The sequence below is a fragment of the Psammomys obesus genome, unplaced genomic scaffold, assembly GCF_907164565.1.
Source record: "Psammomys obesus unplaced genomic scaffold, mPsaObe1.curated_primary_1811, whole genome shotgun sequence".
Classification (NCBI taxonomy): Eukaryota; Metazoa; Chordata; class Mammalia; order Rodentia; family Muridae; genus Psammomys; species Psammomys obesus.
The window spans coordinates 49,242,489-49,265,117 of record NW_026585895.1 but is presented as its reverse complement, the minus strand read 5'-3'; the positions used below and the strand labels follow the sequence as shown (position 1 = coordinate 49,265,117).

Below are 22,629 nucleotides of genomic sequence, written 5' to 3'. Positions count from 1 at the left end.
GCTTTCTTAGAAAGTACCAGGGAGTACCTGAGTGCATATTTCTGGGTCTCCTGTACCTCTGTACACTTGTCTCATAACAACTGACTACTTGAGGAATAAGACATTACCCTCAGATGCACTGTACATCACAGTTTGACCAAATAAACCCTGTGAAGTAACTTACGAGAATTGTTTATTTTTCTCTTCCATTGGTCTCCAAGTGTGGAATTTGGCTTTTTTGTTGAGCTGAGCAAGAACACTGGAAATTGAGCCTAGCCTTGGCCTCAGCCTCATCTTCTCACCTCCTGGTCTCTAGGAATGAGGTCACTAGGTCAGATCTTGGAATCTGTATCCTGTGTAGAAGTGGGAGAGGAAGAGAAGGAAGGGAAAGGAAGAGAGAGGGAGCGGGAGTGCGAGCTAAGCCTGCAGGGCAGGGCAGGGCAGGGCAGCCAGGAGAAGTGTGCTGTATGGAGAGCAGCAAGTTAGTGGGACTAGCAGTTGTGAGCGCTCTCTGAGATGGCGTCTTTATTTTGTACATTTGTGTTTTATCTGCATGTATGTTCGTGTGAGGGTGTCAAACCTCCTGGAACTAGAGTTACAGTTACAGTTACAGTTATAAGCTGTCCTATGGGTGATGAGAATTGAACCTGGGTCTTAAACCTGGGTCTTCTAGAAGAGCAGCCAGTGCTCTTAACCTCTGAGCCATCTCTCCACCTGCCGGAGGATATCAACTCTACTCACCAGGCCTGCCTAAGTGCTCTTCTCAAACCTTGTAGTCTTTTGGAGGTAGAGGTGGGAATCAGGTTCATCTTGTAGCCCAAGCAGTCACACACTCATCACTCTTTTTGTTGTAGGTGTGGTTGTGCATGGAAGTTAGAGGACTCATCTTAACATTTATTTGTAGGTTTCAAGAATCAAATTCACATCATCAGGCTTTCTGGCAAGTTTGCTTTTTTTTTTAACCCCTGAGCCCTCTCACTAAATCATGGTCCCAAACTGTCAAACCCTTCACTTCTGAATTCACCCACATGTTCTCCATCTTTGGGGATGCATCTTTGATAGTCTGTCCATACAGAAATCCGTGGTCTCAATTGCAGTGCCTTTCCTGTCAGACTTTGTACCTGCAGCAGCTGTCGCTCTGTTTGGAGCTGTCTGGCCTATTAGGGTTCTCTCCTAAGCCTCCAGAAAGGTCTAGATCCTCTTGACCTGGCTGTCAACCTCTGCTTCTGCAGCAGCCTGCTCAACTGCTGCTTTTCTGCTCTGCCTAAATCTAGTCTCTCAGCCTCGGCCAGAGCTTTCCTGTTTGGTGTTAGGTTGCAGGGTTGGTATGATCTCCTTCTAGAAACAGCCTTCATCCTGGTTCATCCCTAACAGTGGGGAGCTGGATAGGGTTAGAGCTAATGATACCTCTGTCTATGAGGACTATGTCCAGACATTTTTGATGGCTGAGACTGTAGCTCAGCAGCAGAGCTAGGGTGAGGCTGTAGGTTCAATCCCCAGCACTGCCACAAAAAGAAAGTGCTTTTACTTTTAAAAATATTACTCACAAGTGAGTTAAGTCCTGTTTCCATCTGATCTAGTTAGTATGCAATTAGAACACTTATATAACTGAAATGTAAACCTTCACCTATGCAGTTTTTTAAGAAAGCTGGGCCTTCATATTTATTATGGGAGGAAGGTGCTCTGCTGGTAGCCTCAGACCACTATTGTTCATTCCTTGTTACCCTGTTGCTTCTTGGGTCAGGCCTTGGCTTTAAGGGTGTCCTGGGAGAGGGATGCAGGTTCTCATTCATCCTTGACCCTGCAGTTGAGTTAGTCTGCACTGGACTCTTAAGCACCCAAATGGCCCAATGTGATGGATGAGGAATAACAGGATGGGATGCAGCTCAATGGTCATATATTGGTCTGGTGTGCAGGAGGGTCTTGGTTCCATCCTCAGCATCTTCTAAATAATGATCTGAAAGTGATAATGATCTGCCAGGATAAAGGGCAGAACTATGTGCAGAGCCCATGTGGATCCAGGCAGCTGGAGTGAGTGTGCAGGTGTCCTGTGCTCTGGAATGCTGCTAATGACAGCATCTCCCTGGTAGTGAGGAAATCAAGTGCAGCAGGGACAGGGCTGCTGCTGCTGGTCTTTTCTGCTCGTGAGCAAGCAGGAGTGACACTGAAACAGACTTGAACTTGCACTTTTTGGTGACAGCTCCAAACTCCTTATTCAAACTCCTGATTTTCCAAAGTGATGGACTACCAGGCATATGCCCAACTCATTCTCACTTGTTTTCTTTTTTGTTTTGTTGTTTTTGTTTTTGTTTTGGAAGATTGCAGACCAGTTTATTCCAGTCTGAGAGAAACTGAAAGACATGCAAGCTGTAACTCTTACAGCTTCTAGGAGAAAGATGCCGAAGAGTAGAAAGCACTCTTAGTGCCTTTTTAGTTAGGGTTCAGGAAAAACTGGCATGTTCATGGAAGTTGACAAGCAATTGCATGGGGGGTATGAGGGTATCTTTAGAAAAATAATGAGAAAGCTGAGGGTCTGGAAAGCAGTCTTAGGATTTGGTCAGTATACAAAGAAGGGGTTGGGGCCTGGGCAGAACCTACACTTCTGAGTTAGAACTCAGGAAAGAAGGCAGGCGAATTAAAAAGATTAAGGAATTGCTGCTGCTATTGTTGTTGAGTGTCACCAAGTACACCAGGCAGGCATAGAACCCTCAATTCTCCTGTCCTGACCACTCTTCTCAGATCTCAAAATTAAGTAATTGGAGGCCAGACATGGTAGCACACACCTTTAATCCCAGCAGTAGGAAACAGAGGCAGGCGAATCTCTGCGAGTTCAAGATTTGCCTGGTTCATATACTGAGTTCTAGGACAGACAGGTGCTCATAGAGCAACCATGTTGAAAAGAAAAGAAAAAAAAAAAAAAAAACAAGAAGTAATTGAAAAAATCAGCAACAGATTACTTGCCCAAGGCCTTTCACAGTGCTCTGTGGTATGGGACAGGAGTTGCTGTTTAGGACACAGGAAGCCTTTGTGTCCCCCTTAGCCACCTAGCTATCACTGACCTTAACTGTGACTGGGAAAGGGCCTGTTATAATCAGAAGAGACAGCCAAGGAGCCCCAAAGGGAAGGCTTCTGAGCATCTGAAGAAGGGGCTGAGGACATGGCTCAGTAGGTAAAGCACTTGCTGTGAGAGCAGGAGAACCTGAAGTCTCCAGAACCATATAAAATTGGGCTCTGTGTACAGTGTCTGTGATCCCAGCACTCCCCAGGAGCTTGAAGGCCTGTTAGCCTGGCGTCTCCATGGTGACTTGAAGTTGTCTTTTGACCCTCCATGAAGCCTACAGTGCATGTGAAGGTGCCCTTGCACACAAATACAGACTTAAAAAACTCAAGAGGAAATTGGTTGTGGTTTTGCTGAGCATAAAAATCCTGCCATTTGTCTCCCTGCTGGAGCTGCACTCTGGTGTCTACCCAAAGCACCTGGGGTCTAGGGGGCAGGGACAGATGAATATTATTAGAACTACTGCTTATAAAGTTGTGTTTGTTATCCAGTGATACTTTGATAGCAGTTCTTTGCAGAGAGAAACAAGGTAACTTTTTTCCTTATGAGAAAATGTTTGACACCTTTCTTTTCCTTCCTTCCTTTTTTCCTTCCTTCCTTCTTGTCTGTCTTTCCTTTCTTTCTCTCTTTCTTCTTTCTTTTATCTGTCTTTCAATTATTGCTGAAACTAGCAGAGTGTTAACTCTCCTCAGAAGAATTTTTTATATTTCAGTTACGTCATGTCTGAGAAGTTCATGTCCCTGGCAGTTTTCATTGTACAGGGTCAATGAGAACCAACCTGTGCGTGTGAGTGTGCTGGAATTGAGCTAAGGGGGCTCAGGAAGTATCCTACCTGTCTCTTTAGTGTGACCCTTCCCAACAGGAAGACATAGGAGACCCAAGCGGAACATGTCGGTTGCATGTGCAGGGCCCAACATCCTTTCTCATTGCTGATCATTTATAGGCACCCAATAAGACAGATGCACGGAGCCACACATGTGTAGCCCTGTGTTGTACTTGCATGGAGAGGGGAGAGAATTTGGGCTTCTCAGCTCTCCTGAGACAGAACACTAACTTGGTGGAATCTGGTATTGTCTTTGACACTCATCATGTTAATCAGGCAGCTCTTGAACTCTGTACAGATAGCCAGCCGCCTGCCTGGATATGTCTTGGAACTGTGTTAACCAGGCAGATCTTGAACTTACAGATACTTGCCTGCATCTGTTTCCCTAGTACTGGGATTAAAAGTATAATCCAGTATTGGTGCCATGACCTTCAGAGGCTGTGTATCTGGGAGTGATGGTGTGTGCAAGTTTGGTTCTAGTGTTTGTGAATGCCTCCACATGTCAGGGAGGCAGTTAGAATAGCGCCATGTACATGGCTCATAACGTGTACCTTGCCGGCAAAAAGGAATTTTTGAGCACAGGCTGTCATTGAATGGTGTTTGAACAGAAGCCCTGGAGTGTTCCATTGAGTCTCACAGGATTCTTTGTGGCCAAGTTGCCCTTTGCTGTGTTCCTGTGACTTCTCTGTCAGAGGCGGTCATAGCTGAAGATGATCAGCCTGTATCGTCTCTGAGCCAGGGGCCTGCAGTCGGCCATGTAACTCTCACTGAGGACTGTATTCACTTGGGGTGTTTAGTTCTCCGTATTCAGTAGACTCTTCACCCTCTAGTAGAGAATTCTGATGGAAACTGGGGAAGCTAAACTTTCTTTTGAGACAGGGCGCTCTATAGCGCAGGCTGTCCTTGAAGTCTGTGTGTATGTAACTAAGGCTGGCTCAGCCTTTTGAGTGCTGGAATCACAGGGGTGGAAGAGCTGTGCAGCCCCACAAGCCTCTGCCCTTGCCCTTTTCTTTGGCATTCTTTTGTTTTGTCCCCTCCTTTGGTGGTGGACAGTTCTTGGGCAAAGCCCATGATGGGGATTCCTTTTCTAAGCTGGAGAGTGTCCAGGTTTCATGCGAATGGGAATCAAGCACTGGGTAAGGGCAAAGAAAGTTCTAAGAGTCGATTAAAAACAACTTTCTTCCCCTGAGATAAGCGACTAACAGTGTACAGTATCTGTGCTTTGGCTGCAGACCATCATCTTGATATTGATCCAGATGGAATATGGGTTTGGTTTTTTTTTGTTTTGTTTTGTTTTCTGGATCAATAGCTTCAGTGAACTCAGTAGTTTACTTTTTGCTATATTGTTTCTCTGCTTTCTCTTCCTTCAGAATATCGTAGTTTGGTTTGCTTTCCTTTGTCTCTTTATGGTCCTCTACTTGCCCAGAGGATGACAGAGTAACTAGACAGAGAGCAGTGGTTGGCATTTTTAAGCCTTTTTACTTTTCCAGACATTGGTGTGATTGACACTTTCCTGCTTTCCCCAGAGACATATTTTTGAATGCTCTTTTAGCATCTCGAAAGGTCCATTCAGTTCCTTGTTGGGTTTATAGTCTCCCTTTGTCTGCTGACTGTATTTCTTGAACTGCATTTTCCAGAAGAGAAACAGCATAGAACCATTTCTGCTGATGGCTGCTGAAGGAGGGGCACATCAATAGCTGAGAGGCAAACTAGACCAGGGAGCCTGACAGAGCCACTCTGGGAATATGATTTCAGTGAGAGGCTGTTGGTACTCAACTCGTTGAAATGGACTAGAGAAGCTGCTGCAGGAGGGAGGAGCCTGGTCCTTTCTGTTGCTGTTCTGGGTGGGCTTGGGGGTGACAGAATAGGGACATATGTTCATGTTCTTAGTGACTACAGCTGCCATGGAGCAGTCCTCAACAGTGCTTCCAAGGAGGTAAATCTTGTCATTTGGTTTTAAAAGAGCAGGAAAGACCAGAGTATCTGTTGGGTTTGGATGCCAAGCAGGAGGGAGAGGGCAGGATTTGGACAGATAGGCTTCCTCCCGAGGCCTCTCAGCATGTGGACACACAGATCAATTTCTTATCCTTCGTTCAGCTGGACACTGGGTTAGAGACTGTTGAACAAGATGTCCCCTCCTGTTTCATATCACATAACGCATTCATTTCAGCCACTGAGCCTAAATTACTGTTTGCTTTCTTTCTGCCTCCCTCCCACCCCCTGAACAGTAAGAATTCGGGTAAGGATGAAGTTAGTTTATCCGTGCTAATGCTTTGATTTTTCTTTTTTCTTTCTCTTTGCCACAGTAGGTAACCAGTTAGGGGCCTTGGTACATCAAAGGTAAGCAGTGGGTTATGTTTTATTATTTATTGATCATTTCTAATTGTTTATTGATCCACCATCTGCACTGGAGTGTTAGCAAGTCAGAGGTTGGGAGTGTGGGAAGCCAGGGGCTAGATTTCCTTAAGACCCATGGTTTCTGACAGCCCTCTCCAAAACAGTATGGGCCAGAGGAACAGACTGATACAGGGCACTAAACCAGCCCCTGTTGAGCCTCGAGAGACTTTCACAATAGTGGAGTTGCTCTCTTCCACTGTAGATTAAATTTGAAAGGAGGGAGTGCATTGTCCTGCTGGTTATGTGAATCTCCCAGTGCCTCGGGATCTTCAGCCTCCTCACAGAAGAAGAATGCAGTTCTTGGGTGAACAGTATATGGGGCTTTGGAAGCAGGATGTGCCTGGGATTGGGGATTTGTTCAGAGAATCTTGGCTAAGTGCCTATTTTCTTCTCTGCCTCTCCTTTCCCCTAAAGTCCCCCATTAAGTTGAGGATTTAGATGCAAAGACCCTAGGTTTTAACAACGCCCATCTGTAAGAGAAGAGTCATAGCATCACCCATGGGAAGGGGGAAAATACCTAGGGGACTGTGGTGCTTCTCTTCTGCAGAGACCTATTGACTGTCATTGCAAGTGACACAGGCTCTGCCCTCCATGTTATACACAAATGCTGGGGTTTAAGGTTTAGCCTGATTTTCTTGTTTGCATTTTTGTTTAATGAGTTGAATTAACTTTTGTCAGGTTGTTAGTATGAAATGCTGATAACATTTCTTTGTTATGCTGTATTAGCATGATAATTTCCTAGAGTGCCTATTCTCAGTGCCTTAGACCAGTTTCTCCCTTGCCTTCAGAATACAGCCTTTGAGCTGAGTGTGGTGTCATACTGTTGTATCCCTGCACTTGTAAAGCATAGATAGGATATCTGTGAGTCCAAGGCTAGCCTGTTCTACATAGGAAATACCAGGCCAGCAAAGGTACATGGAGAGTTGGAAGGGAGTTAGAGATTGAGACTGATAGCCAGTGTTATTTATGAGGGCTAGGGAATTGCCTGGCTCTTTGGTATTCTCCATTGAATGTGTTGTTGTTTTAGGAATCCCAACACATTGTTGGGATTGGTTTTGTTTTCAGTGCTGGGGATGAGCTTAGGACTGCCAGCAAGCATGCTAGGCAAGCACCTCACACAAGGCTGACCAGTACTGACATTACCCATTCATTGGCAGGCACAGTTCTCAGCCCATGTACAGGATGCTGAAGCACATCCTGACAGGTCTGGCCTCTGCCAGGGGTTGTTGGGCCTTGGGGGCTGGTGGATGCCAGGAATTGCCCCTGTCAGAATTGAGTGAGTGCTTGTATTGCTCCAGACAGGAAGAGAAGTGGGGAGAGAGCCCTTGTACACAGGCTGAGGATAGCTCCTGTCACAGTGATATGGCAGCAGGGCTGTTTATGCTGCCTTTCTTCTAAGTGTTGCACTCCCCTGAAAATGTGGACTATATTTGATGTTTTCCATGATGGGTAAAAAATCCAGCTGTGGGAGAGATACTGTTTTTAAATTTTTTTTTTTTTTTGTCTTTTGTTTTTTTTTTTTTTTAACTACTTGTATTTAGCAGCCCCTAAGATAAATGTCTAAATTTAATTGCTTTCTGGGGTACTAGGCAATTGGATATTGTCCATAATACCCTGCATGCTACATTTCAAAGTTTGTTTGAAAGAGCTGCACAGCCAGTAAAGAACGAAAGAGCTGGTAGAGCCTTTTTTTGTTTGTTTTTTTGAAGGCACCGGATGGACAGGATGGTATTTAACAAAAGTCTCTCAGCGCAAGTAAGGCAATTGTGCTGTCCTGGCCAACACTGATTAAGCTCTGTAGGTGCTGGTTTTCTTGGGCATCCACTACCTTAGAAGTTATGTTGGAGGGAGGCCAGGAAACAGACAGATCAGGAAATCAAGAAAGTCGACTCTCTTTATCTAGAGAACATACCCTAACAGATGTCTGCACCCCTTTCCAAACCCCAGCAGATCCTGGGTTTGACAACCCATTTACTAGGCTCTGCCACTGGTGCACAGCTGTATGTAGAACAGGCAGCTAGGGAAGGAGTTGGTTGAAGGATCTGGATGTGTCTCCTCTGACCAGAGATGAGAGGCTTTGGTGTTCTCAAGGAATGCTTGACCAAAGGGGCCACAAAATGACACTCTCTGGGTACTTGGGAAGGGTCAAATCAGCATGATTTATTTTTAAGCTTCTGTCTTGGGGAATCGGAGGTGGTTGCAGAATTTGAATTCTGTCTTTTTTCTAAAAACATTCTTTGTTTCTAGGGCAGTAATAACAGAAGAATTCAAAGTGCCTGATAAGATGGTTGGATTTAGTAAGTATCTGCGTTGTCTTTTTCTTTAACTCTTGTCTGTTCTCTTTGTAATTTTTCCTTAATTCTTGTCTGTTATAATATCTTATGTCCCCTGTGCTAGAATGCTGGTGGGAGTGTTGTAGGCATTGAGGTCAGTAGTGTCAGAGCACTTGAGCCTGGCCACCCCAGCTCACCTCAGATAAAATACTGTTTCCTGATGTGTCAGAAGCAGCTTCTGTGGCTGTGATGCCCAGGAACTAAGGTGGGCCCTTCAGAGGTGGTTTGCAGTGAGCTGTGAGCTAGTGTAAATGTTTGCTGAGTTGATTAAGCTATCCATGCATGGTTAAGTAAGGAGGGGTGGCACATTCTGACCTTGCTCATTTTGTTGCAGTTATTGGCAGGGGAGGTGAGCAGATTTCACGAATTCAAGCAGAATCTGGTTGCAAAATTCAGATTGCCTCAGGTAAGGGCTGCTTTTTTTATAGATTCATTTAGTAGAAATCAGTGTTGCACAACAGTTTCCAGCATTTGTGTCTTTGCTTTTGGTTAGACGCTAGGGTAAGTATGTGCGGTTGCTGTCTGTTTTGCACTTCTGGAGTTGGACTCCACCTGAGCACCAGTGCAAAAGCCAGCCTGGAGATGAGGCTCACACCCGCCTTCTAGGGCAACACTGAACTCTGTGGCCAGCACGGCCTCTTCCTAACACCTGCCGGCTGGGCTAGGCCCTGTGTTTTCTGCACCAGAATGTGATGCTAGGCATAGTGGGGCCTGCACCCAGCTTCCCTGTACAAGATCGTTCTTCCACTTGGTGGAGAGAGGACAGTAGCGGTCCTGGCTGATTATGTGTCAAACACCTTTTCAGGACCTCTCAAACATTCTTTCAGTTTTGATCGTTTGATGTTGGAAGACACTGATTGAAGAACAGTTTTTATTTATTTTAGTTGTAGCTTTATTATGTCATCTGAGCCTGACCTCTTTCCACTTGACAGGAAGGGTCTAGAGACATTCTGGTAGAGAATGTTTGTCATTTATAAGATACTCACTGCAGTGTCTTGAAGGCAGTCATTGCTGTTAGCTATTTGTCTTGAGAATTTTGTTTGCTTGTCTTTACAGTGCTGGGGATTGAAAACAGTTTCACATACATAGGCAAGGCAAACATTAAATCCCCAGTTCCCCTGTCAGTGTTTTGAGAAAGGATTTTTAAGGAGTTTTTAGGGTCAGTCTAAAACGTGTTGGAAACAAAAGGTTTTCCTCTTGTGTCAGATGGCCCGGGACCAGTGCCATACCCCTGCTTCCCATTTCCTGGGATACAGTAAATGCTATAATCCTGATGTGCTTACGAAGCTCTTGCTAGAGAACATCAGAGCAGTCTACAGACCTGTGGAGGTGAAACTGCTCTGCACACAGTAAGGGAAGCATGACGAAGTGACTTCGGCTGCTACAGAGCCTCTGGGCAGGTCAGAGTTTGTGGAGCTCGGTAATTAGGACCAACCCACAGAAGGCTCTGCTGTGTCCTCCTGGCTCCCTGGTGGGACTCAGTCTCTGCATTGAGAACTAAAGTTTTGTCCCCCAGCAAAGCAAACTGGTCTTTTTTGGGAGACTGCGCTTCTGTGGGGGTGGTGTAGGAGCCAGCCCCAGAGAAACAGTCTACACACAGAGGCAGAGGCACACGGCTGCCTGATGCCCACCAACACACCTCATCTTCTTGATTCTTCTTATAGAGAGTTCTGGGATTCCAGAGAGGCCCTGTGTACTTACCGGAACCCCAGAAAGTATTGAGTAAGTTTGTTTTATTTACTTTTTCCTTTCACTCTTCTTCCTCCTTCCCCAAGTGAGGAGAACTGGAAGGGCAAACTGTTGCTGCAGACTGTCAATCTGTGCTGAGTCTGCCCACAGCACACCTCCAGTTGGAGAAAGGCCTGGGAGGTTACCATACCAGAAGAGCCCTTCTGTTACCCCAGACACACTCGCCTAGAATGCCTCCTAGCTATCATGACCTCTCCATAAACCAGGGGCTTGACAGTGGACAGTCACCCTGGCCAGGCACGCTAATCAGCCACCTCCTTGTTAACACCTCCCATTCCTGAACAGGCCTGGGTCAGAGGACTTGATCACTGTGGGAGCCACAGAGAACTGGGCACCATGCCTTTTTTCCTGGGCTGATTGATCCGCTTACTCTTCTGATATTTGTGAACCAAGTGAATCCACTCTTTGTGACCTTTGCTCCACTCACAGAGCCCTGCAAAACAGCCAGCAGGTGCCTTGGCTTTGAAAGTCATTGGAAAAAAGCCTTAATAATTTGCCTTGTTTTCCTGTCCTGGTATATGCTTGCTCAGAGCTTGGTACCAAACACGGAGCTCATAAACCCAAGTACCTCCTGGGGAGGAGGACTGTGCAGGCTGGAGTGGTTCGCTTTCTTCTTTCAATCTGTACAGTAGTGTTTTGCTAGGGGATGGGAAGCTGAGATTATGTCTGGCTCAATAGGTAGAGTTGTTTTATTGTTTCCATTTCTCAGGGAGCCTAGATGGGTTTAAATTCTCTTGTTCTGCTGTAACATTGCAAGCGGTGAACCAGAATAAATATCACTGGCAGGTGTGCATTATAGGGCAAGCTGGATGGCGTTGCTGGAGTCACAGCATTTTTTTCCAGCACAGGTTAATCTAGTACACTAGCAAAATACTAAAAAGCTGCTGCAGCTGAGAGCCCACAAGATGATTCTGCACACAAAGGCTCAAGACTGCAAAAGACGGCTCGTCCTTCCTACTCTCCTAAGCGCTCCTACTTTGTGTCTACCCAAGGAGCTAAGGTTTGAGAGTTAAGCTTTAGGAGAAATCTCTTTTCTCCAGCACAGCCAGCCTGTCTGGTTGCTGAATCTGTTTCTATCAGAGGAACAAAAAATTAGCTGGTGTGTGATGATTTAAAGAGTAAATTCTGCAAATAACAGCCAGGGAAGATTCTGGTGCAGAAAAGGAAACTGGCCCAACATGTGACATTGTAGGCTGGGTTGTTTTCTTGCCACATGCAGAAATGGAGACAGATAGTGGGGTATGAGGCATAAAGTCCCTCCTGGGTTGCACCAGTTGGGTGTTCCCTGGAATTCAGCTGCAGTGGGACACGACCCTTCCTGTTTTGAAACCACACTGGAGAGGTGGGCTTAGCTGGAAGTCCTAAAGCAGTATTGCTGGCCACAGGGAGACATTGGAGTTCAGGAGCTGAATCGTGGCTACTAACCCTTGCTTTCTTCCGTCTTTCTTATCGCTCCTTCTTTCCCCCACCCTCGTTAACAAGGTGCGAGTGTTTCCCTTTGAGGGTTGTGCTGGGGGGGGGAACAGAGGTGGACAAAGGAAAAAGAGGAGGTTTCTCTTACCAGAGCTGCTGACATTCAAAGTAGGAAGCAGGGCATTGTGACGCTGCAAGCAGGTGCAGAGGGCAGACACATAGAGGGGGTGGGTCTGATATTGGCCTGCTCCTGAGGCTCCACGTGGACACTGTAGTGCTATGCTATGCTGTGCTGTGCTGTGTGTTGCTTTTGAATTGCAGTTCTGTAGCATGGCGAATGATTCAGACCTCCCAGGTTGTAAGGCAGGATCTGGAGCTGGATGGAGGGCTGCCTTGACTCCTTTGTGTTTTCCCTGGCACCATCTACCTTCCTAGAAGGTATTAAACATCCATTTAATGCTGGATCTCTTGTGATTTTTCTCCCTCCCAAAGACAAGCCAAACGGCTCTTGGGGCAGATTGTGGACCGATGTCGGAATGGACCTGGCTTTCACAATGACATGGACAGCAACAGCACAATCCAGGAGCTTCTCATCCCTGCATCCAAAGTGGGTCTGGTCATCGGCAAAGGAGGGGAAACAATCAAGCAGTTGCAGGTGCGTGAGCACCATGTGGTGCTGGGCTGGCCTTGCACACTGTGGGGCCATGGCTCCCTTCCAAACCTCTCCTCACATGGGACAGGATCCCTCCCTTTGACAGGCATGTGCTGATTGATGCCAAGTGTCTGGGGCAGGAGAGACAGCATGGGATAGCCTGAAGTCAGGGCTCCTGAAATCTGCTCCTTGTTAACATTGATTCTGTGCTCTTAAATATGCTCACTTAGAGCACATCCTGGAATTTCAGCACCTGGGCTTAGGGCAAAAGACCAGCCTAGGCTACATAATGAGCTTGAGGGCATCCTTGGCTACATGAGACCCTGGCTTGGGGAGGGTTAATAAATAGGTATGGTAACACAGGCCTGGAGTCTGAGCACTTAGGAGGTTAGTGTGGGAAGGGTGTATGTTGGACGCTAGTCTGGGCTCTTTGTATAGCAAGATCCTATCTTTTATAAGTTACACAGAAAATCCTTGTCTTGGGGGGGGGGGGGAAGAAGAAAAAATGTTTGGTGGGATTGAACATATCCAGCTAAGGCAGTGTATATGTTCTAGATAGTATCCACACTGACCCAAAAATGGTTAGAGATACTTCCTTCAGTGAAGTTCTGCTGATTTCTAAACAGACTTCAGAACTCTAGGGCTTTCACAGATGTAGCTAATAGCCTGTCCATTATATCCCAGGCCTCAGATTGTAGAAGGCCTCCTTCAACCTACAGTAAATTGTAAAAGCTTAGGATTTGGTGTCATAGAACCCACATTTCATCCAATTAGCCTTGAGCCCTGGGCTGTGAGTGGTTTCAGAACCCATCTTGCCTGTGCCAGGGGTGGGGTGGGGCAGCACTTGATTGCATGGTGGGTTGTCATCAGCTAACAGTGAGCCGAGCACATAGCTTAGTGTGTAGCACTCAGTAGGAACAGCACGCTAGAACTCAGATGCCCAGGACATGTGTAGAGAGGATGGGCACACTGGGATTGTGTCAGCATTCCCAGAAGCCAGCTCATGTCGGGGTGAGTATTTCCCTTGTGGGAGGTGAGACATAGACTTCTGATGAACTAGCCCAGTCCTCCTTCTCGAGGCATTGTGCGTGTCCCCCATGATGGCTTTGTGTTCCCCAACAGGAGCGGACTGGTGTGAAAATGGTCATGATCCAGGATGGACCACTGCCCACAGGAGCAGACAAGCCTCTCCGAATCACTGGAGATCCATTTAAAGTCCAGGTAGGAAGAAACTCATGGGTCAGCTCAGGCTAACTCAGTGGTTCTCAGCCTTCCCAATGCTGGGACCCAAAATGAAATTATTTTGTTGCTACTTCATAAATGTAACTTTGCTACTGTTATGAATTGTAATGTAAATATCCGTGTTTTTTGATGGCTTAGGTGATCCTTGTGAAAGGATGGTATGGTGACTCCCCGCTGCTGTCCTCCTCTCCCCCCCCCCCCCCCCCCCCCCCCCCCCCATCCCCCGGGAGAGGGATGCTTTTCCATGCTGAGGTTGAGAACTGCTAGTCTAACCCAAGTGGTTGTCAACAGCTGGTGGTACATCTTTGGGGAAAGGTGATAGCCATTGGCTGAATATGGCCACATAAGAACAGGCCCATGCCTGGGACAGTGTATGCCCTGGTTTTCACATTGCAGATGATGCTGGGTGACCTAAATTAGGTACACTGTTAGCCTTGATGGGGGCTGTGGTCAGCTTAAACCCGGGCTAGGTGGAGGTGCAGATGAAAACAAGTGCCAGAGCCCAAGTATTTGTTTGCCCTCAACGCAGCTTCCTGAGTTGAGAAAGCAGAGTTCAGCCTGTGGCTGCTAGTCCCTCTGCCTAGTCCAGAAAATGCAAGTGTGTGGGCGTGGGTTGTCAGTAAAATTCTAGTCTTCTGTCTTCTTATTGCACCTACCTGTCGTCCATCTTTAAGAGCATCAGATTTGGGGTGGTGGTGGAGGCGCACACCTTTTACGCCTCTAATCCCAGCACCCAGGAGGCAGAGACAAGCAGATCGCTGAGTTCCAGGACTACACTGAGAGACCCTGTCTCTAAAAACAACACAACAAAAACAACAACAAAAAGCATGGACTTTGAGCCAATGCAGTTGGCCAGTCCGTCTGTCTCACTCGTCCCTCCTTCAGCTGCTCTCACTGATGGTGCAAAGGTGGTGCAGCTGAGAGCTGGGTTGGGGCCATTAGTTCTGTAGCTCCTCTCTCCCTTCAGGCCAGCTGCTCCCAGTGGCCTTCCTCCCCAGAGCTTCCCGCCGACCAGGTTGGGAAGATGACCTAATGGATAAGCCATGAGGACCTGAATTCAGTCCCCAAAACACATGTTAAAAAAAAAAAAAGAAAGAAAGAAAGATGCTGACTGTGCATGGCGCTTGTTAACCTCAGCTCAGGGGAAGTGGAGATAGGTGGACCCCTGGGGCTCTCTGGCTAGCCAGCCTAGCCTTCTTGGAAACCTCTTAAAAACCCAAGTGTACAGCTTCAGAGAAGCATCACCCAAGATGGTCATCTAGCCTCCACACTAACACAAACATATATACACAATTAGAGTGCATCTTGGTTTTTGCTCATCGGTCAGATTTTCAGGTGTGAGCCATTGTATCACATTTTACAGGGTGCTAGGGGTTGAAACTATGGCTTTGTGTGTGATATAAGCACTCTATAAACACTCTATAAATTTACAAGGAAATAATTGATTTTTAAGGTCTTTAGTTCTTTTTTCTTTTGTTTGGTTGCAGTTTTAGGCATTAAACCTAAGGTCCTGGGCAGGGTAAACAAGCACTAAGCCCATTTTTTATTAAAAACAGGTGTAAAAGGATGCACTTAATCTTTTGGGAGAGGACTCTACCTCATGCCACCCTCTACCTTTCAGGTCTATGAGGCCATCTTAATCAGAATTCAGTAACTGCTGCAGTTCAGCTGCTCTGGGGTGTGGCTCAGTCATATAGCACATGCCTAGGATTCATTGTCCTAGGTTCCACCCCTAGCACTTAAAGTGTGAAAGCCAAGGTATAAGAGTTCTGAGGGCAGGAGCTGTCTATTGCCTTTGCTGCCTGTCCTCTGGCTTCAAGGGAGCCTTTTCCAGAAACTCTTGGGGCCACTGGAAAGATTTCCCACCATACCTTAGAACTGTGTTGGCCCAGCTGAAAGTAAAGGGAGTGCACCATTACCAGTTTGAACCTTAGAGCCAGATGAAGAACACGCCCCTAAGAGCTCTCATCCTTGCCAACAGCTGAGCACCTTCACAGTCTTGGGTCCCTTTGGTCGTGATCCTGCCATTTCACCTGCTGCTGTCTTTTCTAGGATTTTTCCCAATGGTGCTTTTTGTTTTTTGTTTGTACAGCAAGCAAGAGAAATGGTCCTAGAGATCATCCGAGAGAAAGATCAGGCTGACTTCCGGGGTGTGCGTGGCGATTTTGCCTCTCGAGCAGGAGGAGGCAGTATAGAGGTAAGCTGGACTCACAAGTCAGTGGGCAAACAAGGTTGAGTTCAAAGCCAGCCTGGGCTACATAGTGATAGGACCCTGTCTCAAAAGAAAAAAAAAAAAAGAATGGATCTAAAATCACTGGTCGTAACAGAAATCACTGGTCATACTTCTCTTAGCCCCTTAGCCTCAAACTGGGTATATAGTTTTTGTCTCACCTTCAAAACTCTGAGAGTACAAACACGGTTCAAGGATATGCCAAGCATAGAGAACCAGGTCCTTTACAGGGCAGAACCAGGGCAGATCACCACTCTGGTTTTCAGTTTTGCTTTAGAGGTTAACTTGGTGTCTAGGTAGGGGCCAAAATCCAAGTTTTCTCAGTGATAAGTGTTATTATGATTGTATCAGACCTGGAATTTTGTCTTATTGATAAAGTGAAATGTTATCAGAATCCAACTTGCAATTACCATTTAAGCCACAACATACAAATATCACACCTAGTGTGGTGAGCCAGATCCACAGTGGCCACTGTGGGCGAGGTGGAGTCATGGGAGAGCTCAGTAGAAGAAGCAAGTGGCACTGTTGGATGGTACAGAGTTTCTGTGGTGACCAGTAGGCGCTGAGTCTAGGTGGTGCTGCTGGTCACTCCATAGCATCATGGCTGTGTCTGATGCCTCAGCACTCTACACCTGTGAGCAGCTGAGTGGCAGGTGCTTGACCTGTGCGTTTTAGCACAGTTTGCCAGGTGAAGAACAAAAGACTGTAAAAAGGCCATAGGGAAAGCTAGTGGGATATATTTGTATACATTTCTCAGAACATGAGAGATAAGGTGATCATTTTAAATCTTTTCTGTGTAGGAGTTTTCTTACTTTTATACCTTTTTTTGTCAGATTTTATACTTTTTATAGAGTTGTGAGCAATATAATCACAGAATTGTGCTAAAAGGAAAAACATGCCATTGTTATTTTAATTCCAGAATTACACTATAATAGAAAACTAAGTTGTTTCTTTTAAAATGTTCTCCTTTAAAAGAAAAGGCCAGAGTCTCAGCAGTTAGGAGCACTGGCTGCTCTTGTAAGAAGACCTGGGTTCAGATCCCAACACCCACAGGACAGCTCACAGCCACCTATAACTCAAGTTCTAAGGGATCCACTGTCCCTCTGGACACCTGTACTCATGTGCACACAACACCCACACAGTGCTTTACACCTTTACAAAGCCACATGTGCGGAAGCTTGATGGGTTGTCTCTCTGTCTAGGTGTCTGTGCCTAGGTTTGCTGTCGGGATTGTCATAGGAAGAAATGGAGAAATGATTAAAAAGATCCAGAACGATGCTGGCGTGAGGATCCAGTTCAAACCAGGTTGGTTTGGTGTTAGATCTAAACAATGGGCTGCGTTAACCGTGTGTGTGTCTCCTTTCCCATTGGCAGTCGCCCTGCCCTCCCCTGGTCATTGTGCCTTTCCGTGGTTGTGTACTTGTTCCTCTTTCTGGCCTGTGGTTTCTAGTCCACACACATACACATAAAATGGGAAGATTTCAGATGGCATTTTCAATTTATAATTTTGGTAAGTAAAGATTTTATACAGTCAGAGACAATTTAATGCCACAAAGAAGGATAAACACCTTTAATAAAAACAAAGATCTTGTTGTGTTGCTTAGGCCGGCCTTTAGCTCAATCTCCCAAGTGCTGGCTTATCTGTATGTGACAGTGATTGGGTTTTGTTTTGTTTTGTTTTCCTGAAACATAAAAAGGCACAGTGACCACACTGCTCCGAGAGTTCAGACTGTAAAACTTTCTTTGCTCTTTGACCTTGACTTTTCTTCACCCTTTCTCATCTGATTCCACAGATGACGGGATTAGTCCAGAGAGAGCAGCACAGGTCATGGGCCCTCCAGATCGGTGTCAGCATGCCGCGCACATCATCAATGAGCTCATTCTCACGGCACAGGTAGGGCTAGGAGCCCTCTCAGAAACAGACTGTACCGTAGGCAAGCCGTCCAGCAGCAGTGTGTGCCCTGACTGCCTGGGCCCCTAATTGGAGCCACAGACTTTTCCATGTCCAACTCTTCCTGCCATGTGCTCTTCCTTGCTGGTTACTCCTTGCACTTATCACCTACAATCTGGGTTTTTACTGTACATTTACTTCATGTGTGTATATGTGTGGTGCGTATATGGTATGGCATGCGTATATGGTGGCAGTCATGTGGAGACTCCACCACTTGTGTCCTGAGCATTCAGTTGTTAGGTTTGGTGGCAAGCACCCTTGCCCGCTGAGCTGTCTCAGGTACCCTGAGTTTTCCTTATAGAGACAGCTGTGTCCAATCTGTGGCTCATAGGTTATATGTATGCTAACTGTAATTATAACCCAACACAAAATTAGAAATTTTTTTTGGAATAAAGTTTCTGAGGGTTTTTTTGTTTTTTTAAGATTTATTTGATTTATGTATATGAATACTCTATCTGCATGAACACCTGCATACCAGAAGCGGGCATCAGATACCAGAATAGATGGTTGTGAGCCACTGGGTGGTTGCTGGGAACTGAATTCAGGACCTCTGGAAGAGCAGACAGTGCTCTCTAATTGCTGAGCCATCTCTCCAGCCCCACTTTTGGGATTTTTAAATATTTGTTTTAACGTTTTGTTTGGGTAACCATTTACCTCATATGTATGTTTATCTACATGTGTATGCACCACAAGTGTGCAGTACCCACAGAAGCCAGAAGAGGATTTTGGATCCCCTGGAACTGGGGTTACAGGTAGTTGTGAGGCACCTGACATGGGTGCTGAGAACTTAACCTGGCTCCTTTGCAAGTACTCTAAACCACTGTGGTTTCTCTATTCCCAGTTCTGTGGTTCTGAAGCATGAACTTTGTGGATGAGGGTGTCACAGTATAAGGGTTGCACATGGCTGACAGGATGAATTTCAGGCAGGGTGCCCACTTCCAACAGTCAAGTATATTTGATATAAAACCAGCATGGAATGGAATCCAGGAAGCGCAGCAGGACTTGGTCTATCCCTGAGGGCACCAGCCCTTCGTACACTTGGGTTTTGTTGTTGTTTGAGGAGAGCATATTGTTACAGGGTCTGGCTTTCTGTGGCACAAGCTGGCTTTGAACTTCTGGTAATCCTCTTGCCTCAGCATCCCAAGTATTGGGATGGGGGGGGGTGGCCACAGGTGCTCTGTGCCCCTAGTCTTGCTCTTATACTTGTTTCCAAGCTTGCCTTTGGAATGTAAGTACATTTTGTGTGACATGATTAGCATCTGTTAACCTGAGGCCTTGTGATAAGGAGAGCAAGTAAATAGTGGCAGATTAGGACATCCTCTAGGCGTACAAGAATGAAGACTTATCAATGACTAGAGCCAAAGGACTGAGCAGCATATTAGAAATCGCTTTGCCTGTTTCTTCATTAACCTGTGACCTCTGACAAGTTCTGAGGTGTCTGCAGGGATTCCGCCTGTCTTGGCAGCACCAGATCAAGGGCTTTGACCAAGAGGTGTGCCCAGTGTGGTTCGGGCCAGGTAAACGGCTACTTGTCAGTTGTAAGCATGTGCCTTCTCTTCAGTCCCTGAACACTTGAGTTGGGAGCACATGGTTTGGGGCTTGGGTCTTAAACCAGAGCCCAGGTGGCCTCCAGGGTCAGACCTAGTTGATAACCTTTTCTGTGTAGGTTTGAAAGCTGAAGAGCTACCTTGTCCCTCAACATCCAGCATTTTGGGAAGGCTGGCTGCCCATGCTTTCTGTATGACCAGAAACCCTCAGAGAGCCTTGTTCCCTTTCAGATTCCCATCTAGTTAGTTTAGCACTGTGCTGGCCTAGCTTCTAGGTGAGTGTGCAGGTTGGCCCAACAACTAAGAGGAATGAGGCCTGCTGCCTTTGAGTGAAGTAGAAGTACTCCTCCCATAAGAGTGACACTCTCATGATTCCTGGACATACCCAGCCTTGGGCCAGCCTTTCTAGGTCCCTCTGTCCTTGGTCTTAAAGACAGGCTAGTTTTCTAACTCACAGTCCTACCTCAGTGCCCCACCTCCCCATAATTTTTGGGGGTTATGGGCATCTGCTACCATGCACAGCCTGTGCTTCCTAAGAAATTACTCTTGAGGATCTTTCTCTGTCTGCCCTTTGGTAATAATTACTTTTTTTGTAATACATACTTTTATTGCATTTGTGCATATTCATTGTATGTGCATGTTGGCATGCCATGCCTATGTGTAGATGTTGAAGGACAGTTTGCAGGATTTGGATCTCTCTTTCTCCCAGGTGAGTCTCAGGGATCAAACTCAGGACACAGTCTTTCCCTCTGAGCCATCTCACCAGCCCAAGACCTTTTTTTTTTTTTTTTTTTTTTTTTTTTATCCTGTTATCCTTTCTGCTGGCCTGAGAGCAAGATGTTCTAGCTTACAACACAGTGACTGGATTGTCCTCTATAGTAAGTAGCCTTATGGGCAAGTTGTGTCCCACACTGCCCCTCCTGCCACTTTCAAATGCTGGTAGCTCTTCAGTATCCATTATCTGCTCCAACAGACCCCACACGAGTTAGCCTTAACTCAAGTAAACCCTAATCTTGAGGGCCCTATAATGAAAATGCAGAAGGTCCCAGGCTTCAGCCCAGAGTTTCTAGCTTCCTGTTTTAGCCAGGTATGTAGATGCTAACTGGGTGCTCACATGTGTCTTTTTATAACAAAGTGTTGACTGATGATATTCTGAATCTGAAATGTTGAGGGTCGGGTATGAAGTATTTGGTATATCCTGTCACTCAACCTTTCTCACCCCAGAGGGATGAGTGTGCTGGTGGCAGTGGCAAAAGTCCTTTCTCACTGTCACCTTTTTTCCTTATCAGGAAAGAGATGGCCTTGGAGGCCTCGCAGTAGCTAGAGGAAGAGGCCGAGGCCGCAGTGACTGGAGTGTGGGCACACCTGGTGGTGTCCAGGAAATTACATACACAGTGCCAGCTGATAAGTGTGGCCTTGTAATAGGCAAAGGTAAGAGGCAGCTGTCTGGGTTTCTGGCCCCTACAGCTGCTCAAGGGAGGGAAAGCTAACTCTCAGGCCTATATTCATGGCATGATCTGGGGTCCCTGTCGTGGCTTGTCATGATGGAGGCAAAACATATTTTGAGTATGGGTGTACAGGAAGTTAAGCCCACCACCTAGATCTGTTCAGGCTGTTGGAGAGAGTCTGGGGGCGGTGCAGGTGTCAGGTGCTTATCTTTAGCCTGGAGTGACCTTGGTTGTGGATAAGTCAGCAGCACTCAGGCTCATGCCTGCCGAAGAAAGCTCTCTGACATGAGTGCTAGCTATCCCTCACTGGATTTGGGCACTGGGTCTTTGTGGACAGCATGGGAGCCTTTCAGAAATGCAGACAGCCTGTGGTGGGTGGGTTGGGGTTAGAGATTGTTTTGCTAGTTGCGCCTAGACATTTGGAGGCAGTTTGGAACATGGGTGAAAAGCCTCATTCTGCCTGCACAGTGCCCTCCTTCCTGACAGCCAGGAGGGAGCAGGCAGAGTAGGCCATGGACCGTGTCTCAGCTGGCCTTTCTGGAGCACTGAGCTGTGCTGCCAGCAAGACTTCTGTTTGACATTGGCTTTTGTGTTTTCCGTCATTGTTCATTTTGACAGCATAGGGAGAAAATGTCTTCTCCCCAGCTCTTCAGATTTCTTATTACAGGGAATGTATTTTGGGCTGTCTCCACCAGTAGCTCTCAGGCCCCGCCCATGTGTCCCTGGGAGCTGGAGTGGCTATTACCACCACCGGCCCCCAGGATCTGTAGTTACCCTTACTTAGAGGAGTATGTATGCTCTTTCAAGATATTCCTCTCCTGTATTCATTTTCATATTATTTTCAGATTATTGCATGGTAGGAATAGTGAGGAAGGATTTGACTTTGGTTTGAGACCAGATTACCCAGGCTGCCTCTCTGTGAAACCCTCCTGCCTCAGCCTCTAGAGCCTCTAGTGTTCTCGCCTTCCTGGCACTGTAGCCCTTTAATACAGTTTCTCATGCTGTGCTGACCCCAACCATAGAATGATCTCATTGTTGTTTCATAACTGTAATGTTGCTACTGTTAGGAATTGGTATGTAAGTATTTGGTATGTAGGCTATGATATGTGACCAAGACTCACAGGTGGAGAACCATTGCTCTAGGTTCTAGGATTGCAGCATGGTGACTAATGGTGCAGTTTGTTTTTGTTTTCTGGTACATGTGTCATAGAGCTGGCTAGCTACTTAAAATGGTGACTTTCCCACACCCCACCCAGCCCATTGACTGTACTAAGAGATTAAATTCACCTGATACGTATAGGCAAAGGATCAGATCTAGGGGTCTTGGCCCTTTGAAAACCATCCTGTCAGTAATATTTTCATTTGAGTGTGTCTCCGCAAACCCTGGCAGAAGTGCCCCATCTGTGTTTTCACATGGTGTCATTGTCCATCCTCAACAGAATCGACCAGGTGGGTCCTAGAGGACAGGGAAAGCAGAGTGGGATAACCATTCAGGGATAACTGTTCAGTAACAGTTTGAGACCCAGAAGCCAGGGTTTTCATGGGAGGGTTTTTTATGTGCGCTGCTTCCTTTGCTTGGGAAAGCATGTGCTGAAGACGGGAGCCCCAGCAGCCAGGCAGAGCTCTCCCAGCTCCTGCCCTTGGACGGCCTCCCGGGCCCCTGCTGGATTTCCATGATAAACACAGCAACATTGACAGATAGTCTGGCCAGCCCTGCTCTTGTCAGCCAGGCCTTTTAGCAGCTTTGATTAATTGCTTTACGATTTCACATCCAGCCGGGCCGCTGGTGGGTCACTTCTGCCCCCCA

The 22,629-nt window shown here is 46.5% G+C and overlaps 1 protein-coding gene across 3 annotated transcripts in view; it reads left to right on the top strand.

Annotated features, from left to right (window-relative positions):
* The window catches only part of Fubp3 (far upstream element binding protein 3), a 51,195-nt gene that overhangs the window by 20,806 nt on the left and 7,760 nt on the right, over positions 1-22,629 (top strand). For all 3 annotated transcript variants that reach the window (XM_055600364.1, XM_055600363.1, XM_055600362.1), the window contains exons 3-12: positions 6,167-6,200; positions 8,505-8,554; positions 8,925-8,996; positions 10,255-10,312; positions 12,245-12,407; positions 13,527-13,625; positions 15,739-15,843; positions 17,079-17,181; positions 17,670-17,770; positions 20,664-20,805. In XM_055600364.1, coding sequence (XP_055456339.1) covers positions 6,167-6,200; positions 8,505-8,554; positions 8,925-8,996; positions 10,255-10,312; positions 12,245-12,407; positions 13,527-13,625; positions 15,739-15,843; positions 17,079-17,181; positions 17,670-17,770; positions 20,664-20,805 — 927 coding nt within the window. The remainder of the gene's footprint in view (positions 1-6,166; positions 6,201-8,504; positions 8,555-8,924; positions 8,997-10,254; positions 10,313-12,244; positions 12,408-13,526; positions 13,626-15,738; positions 15,844-17,078; positions 17,182-17,669; positions 17,771-20,663; positions 20,806-22,629) is intronic.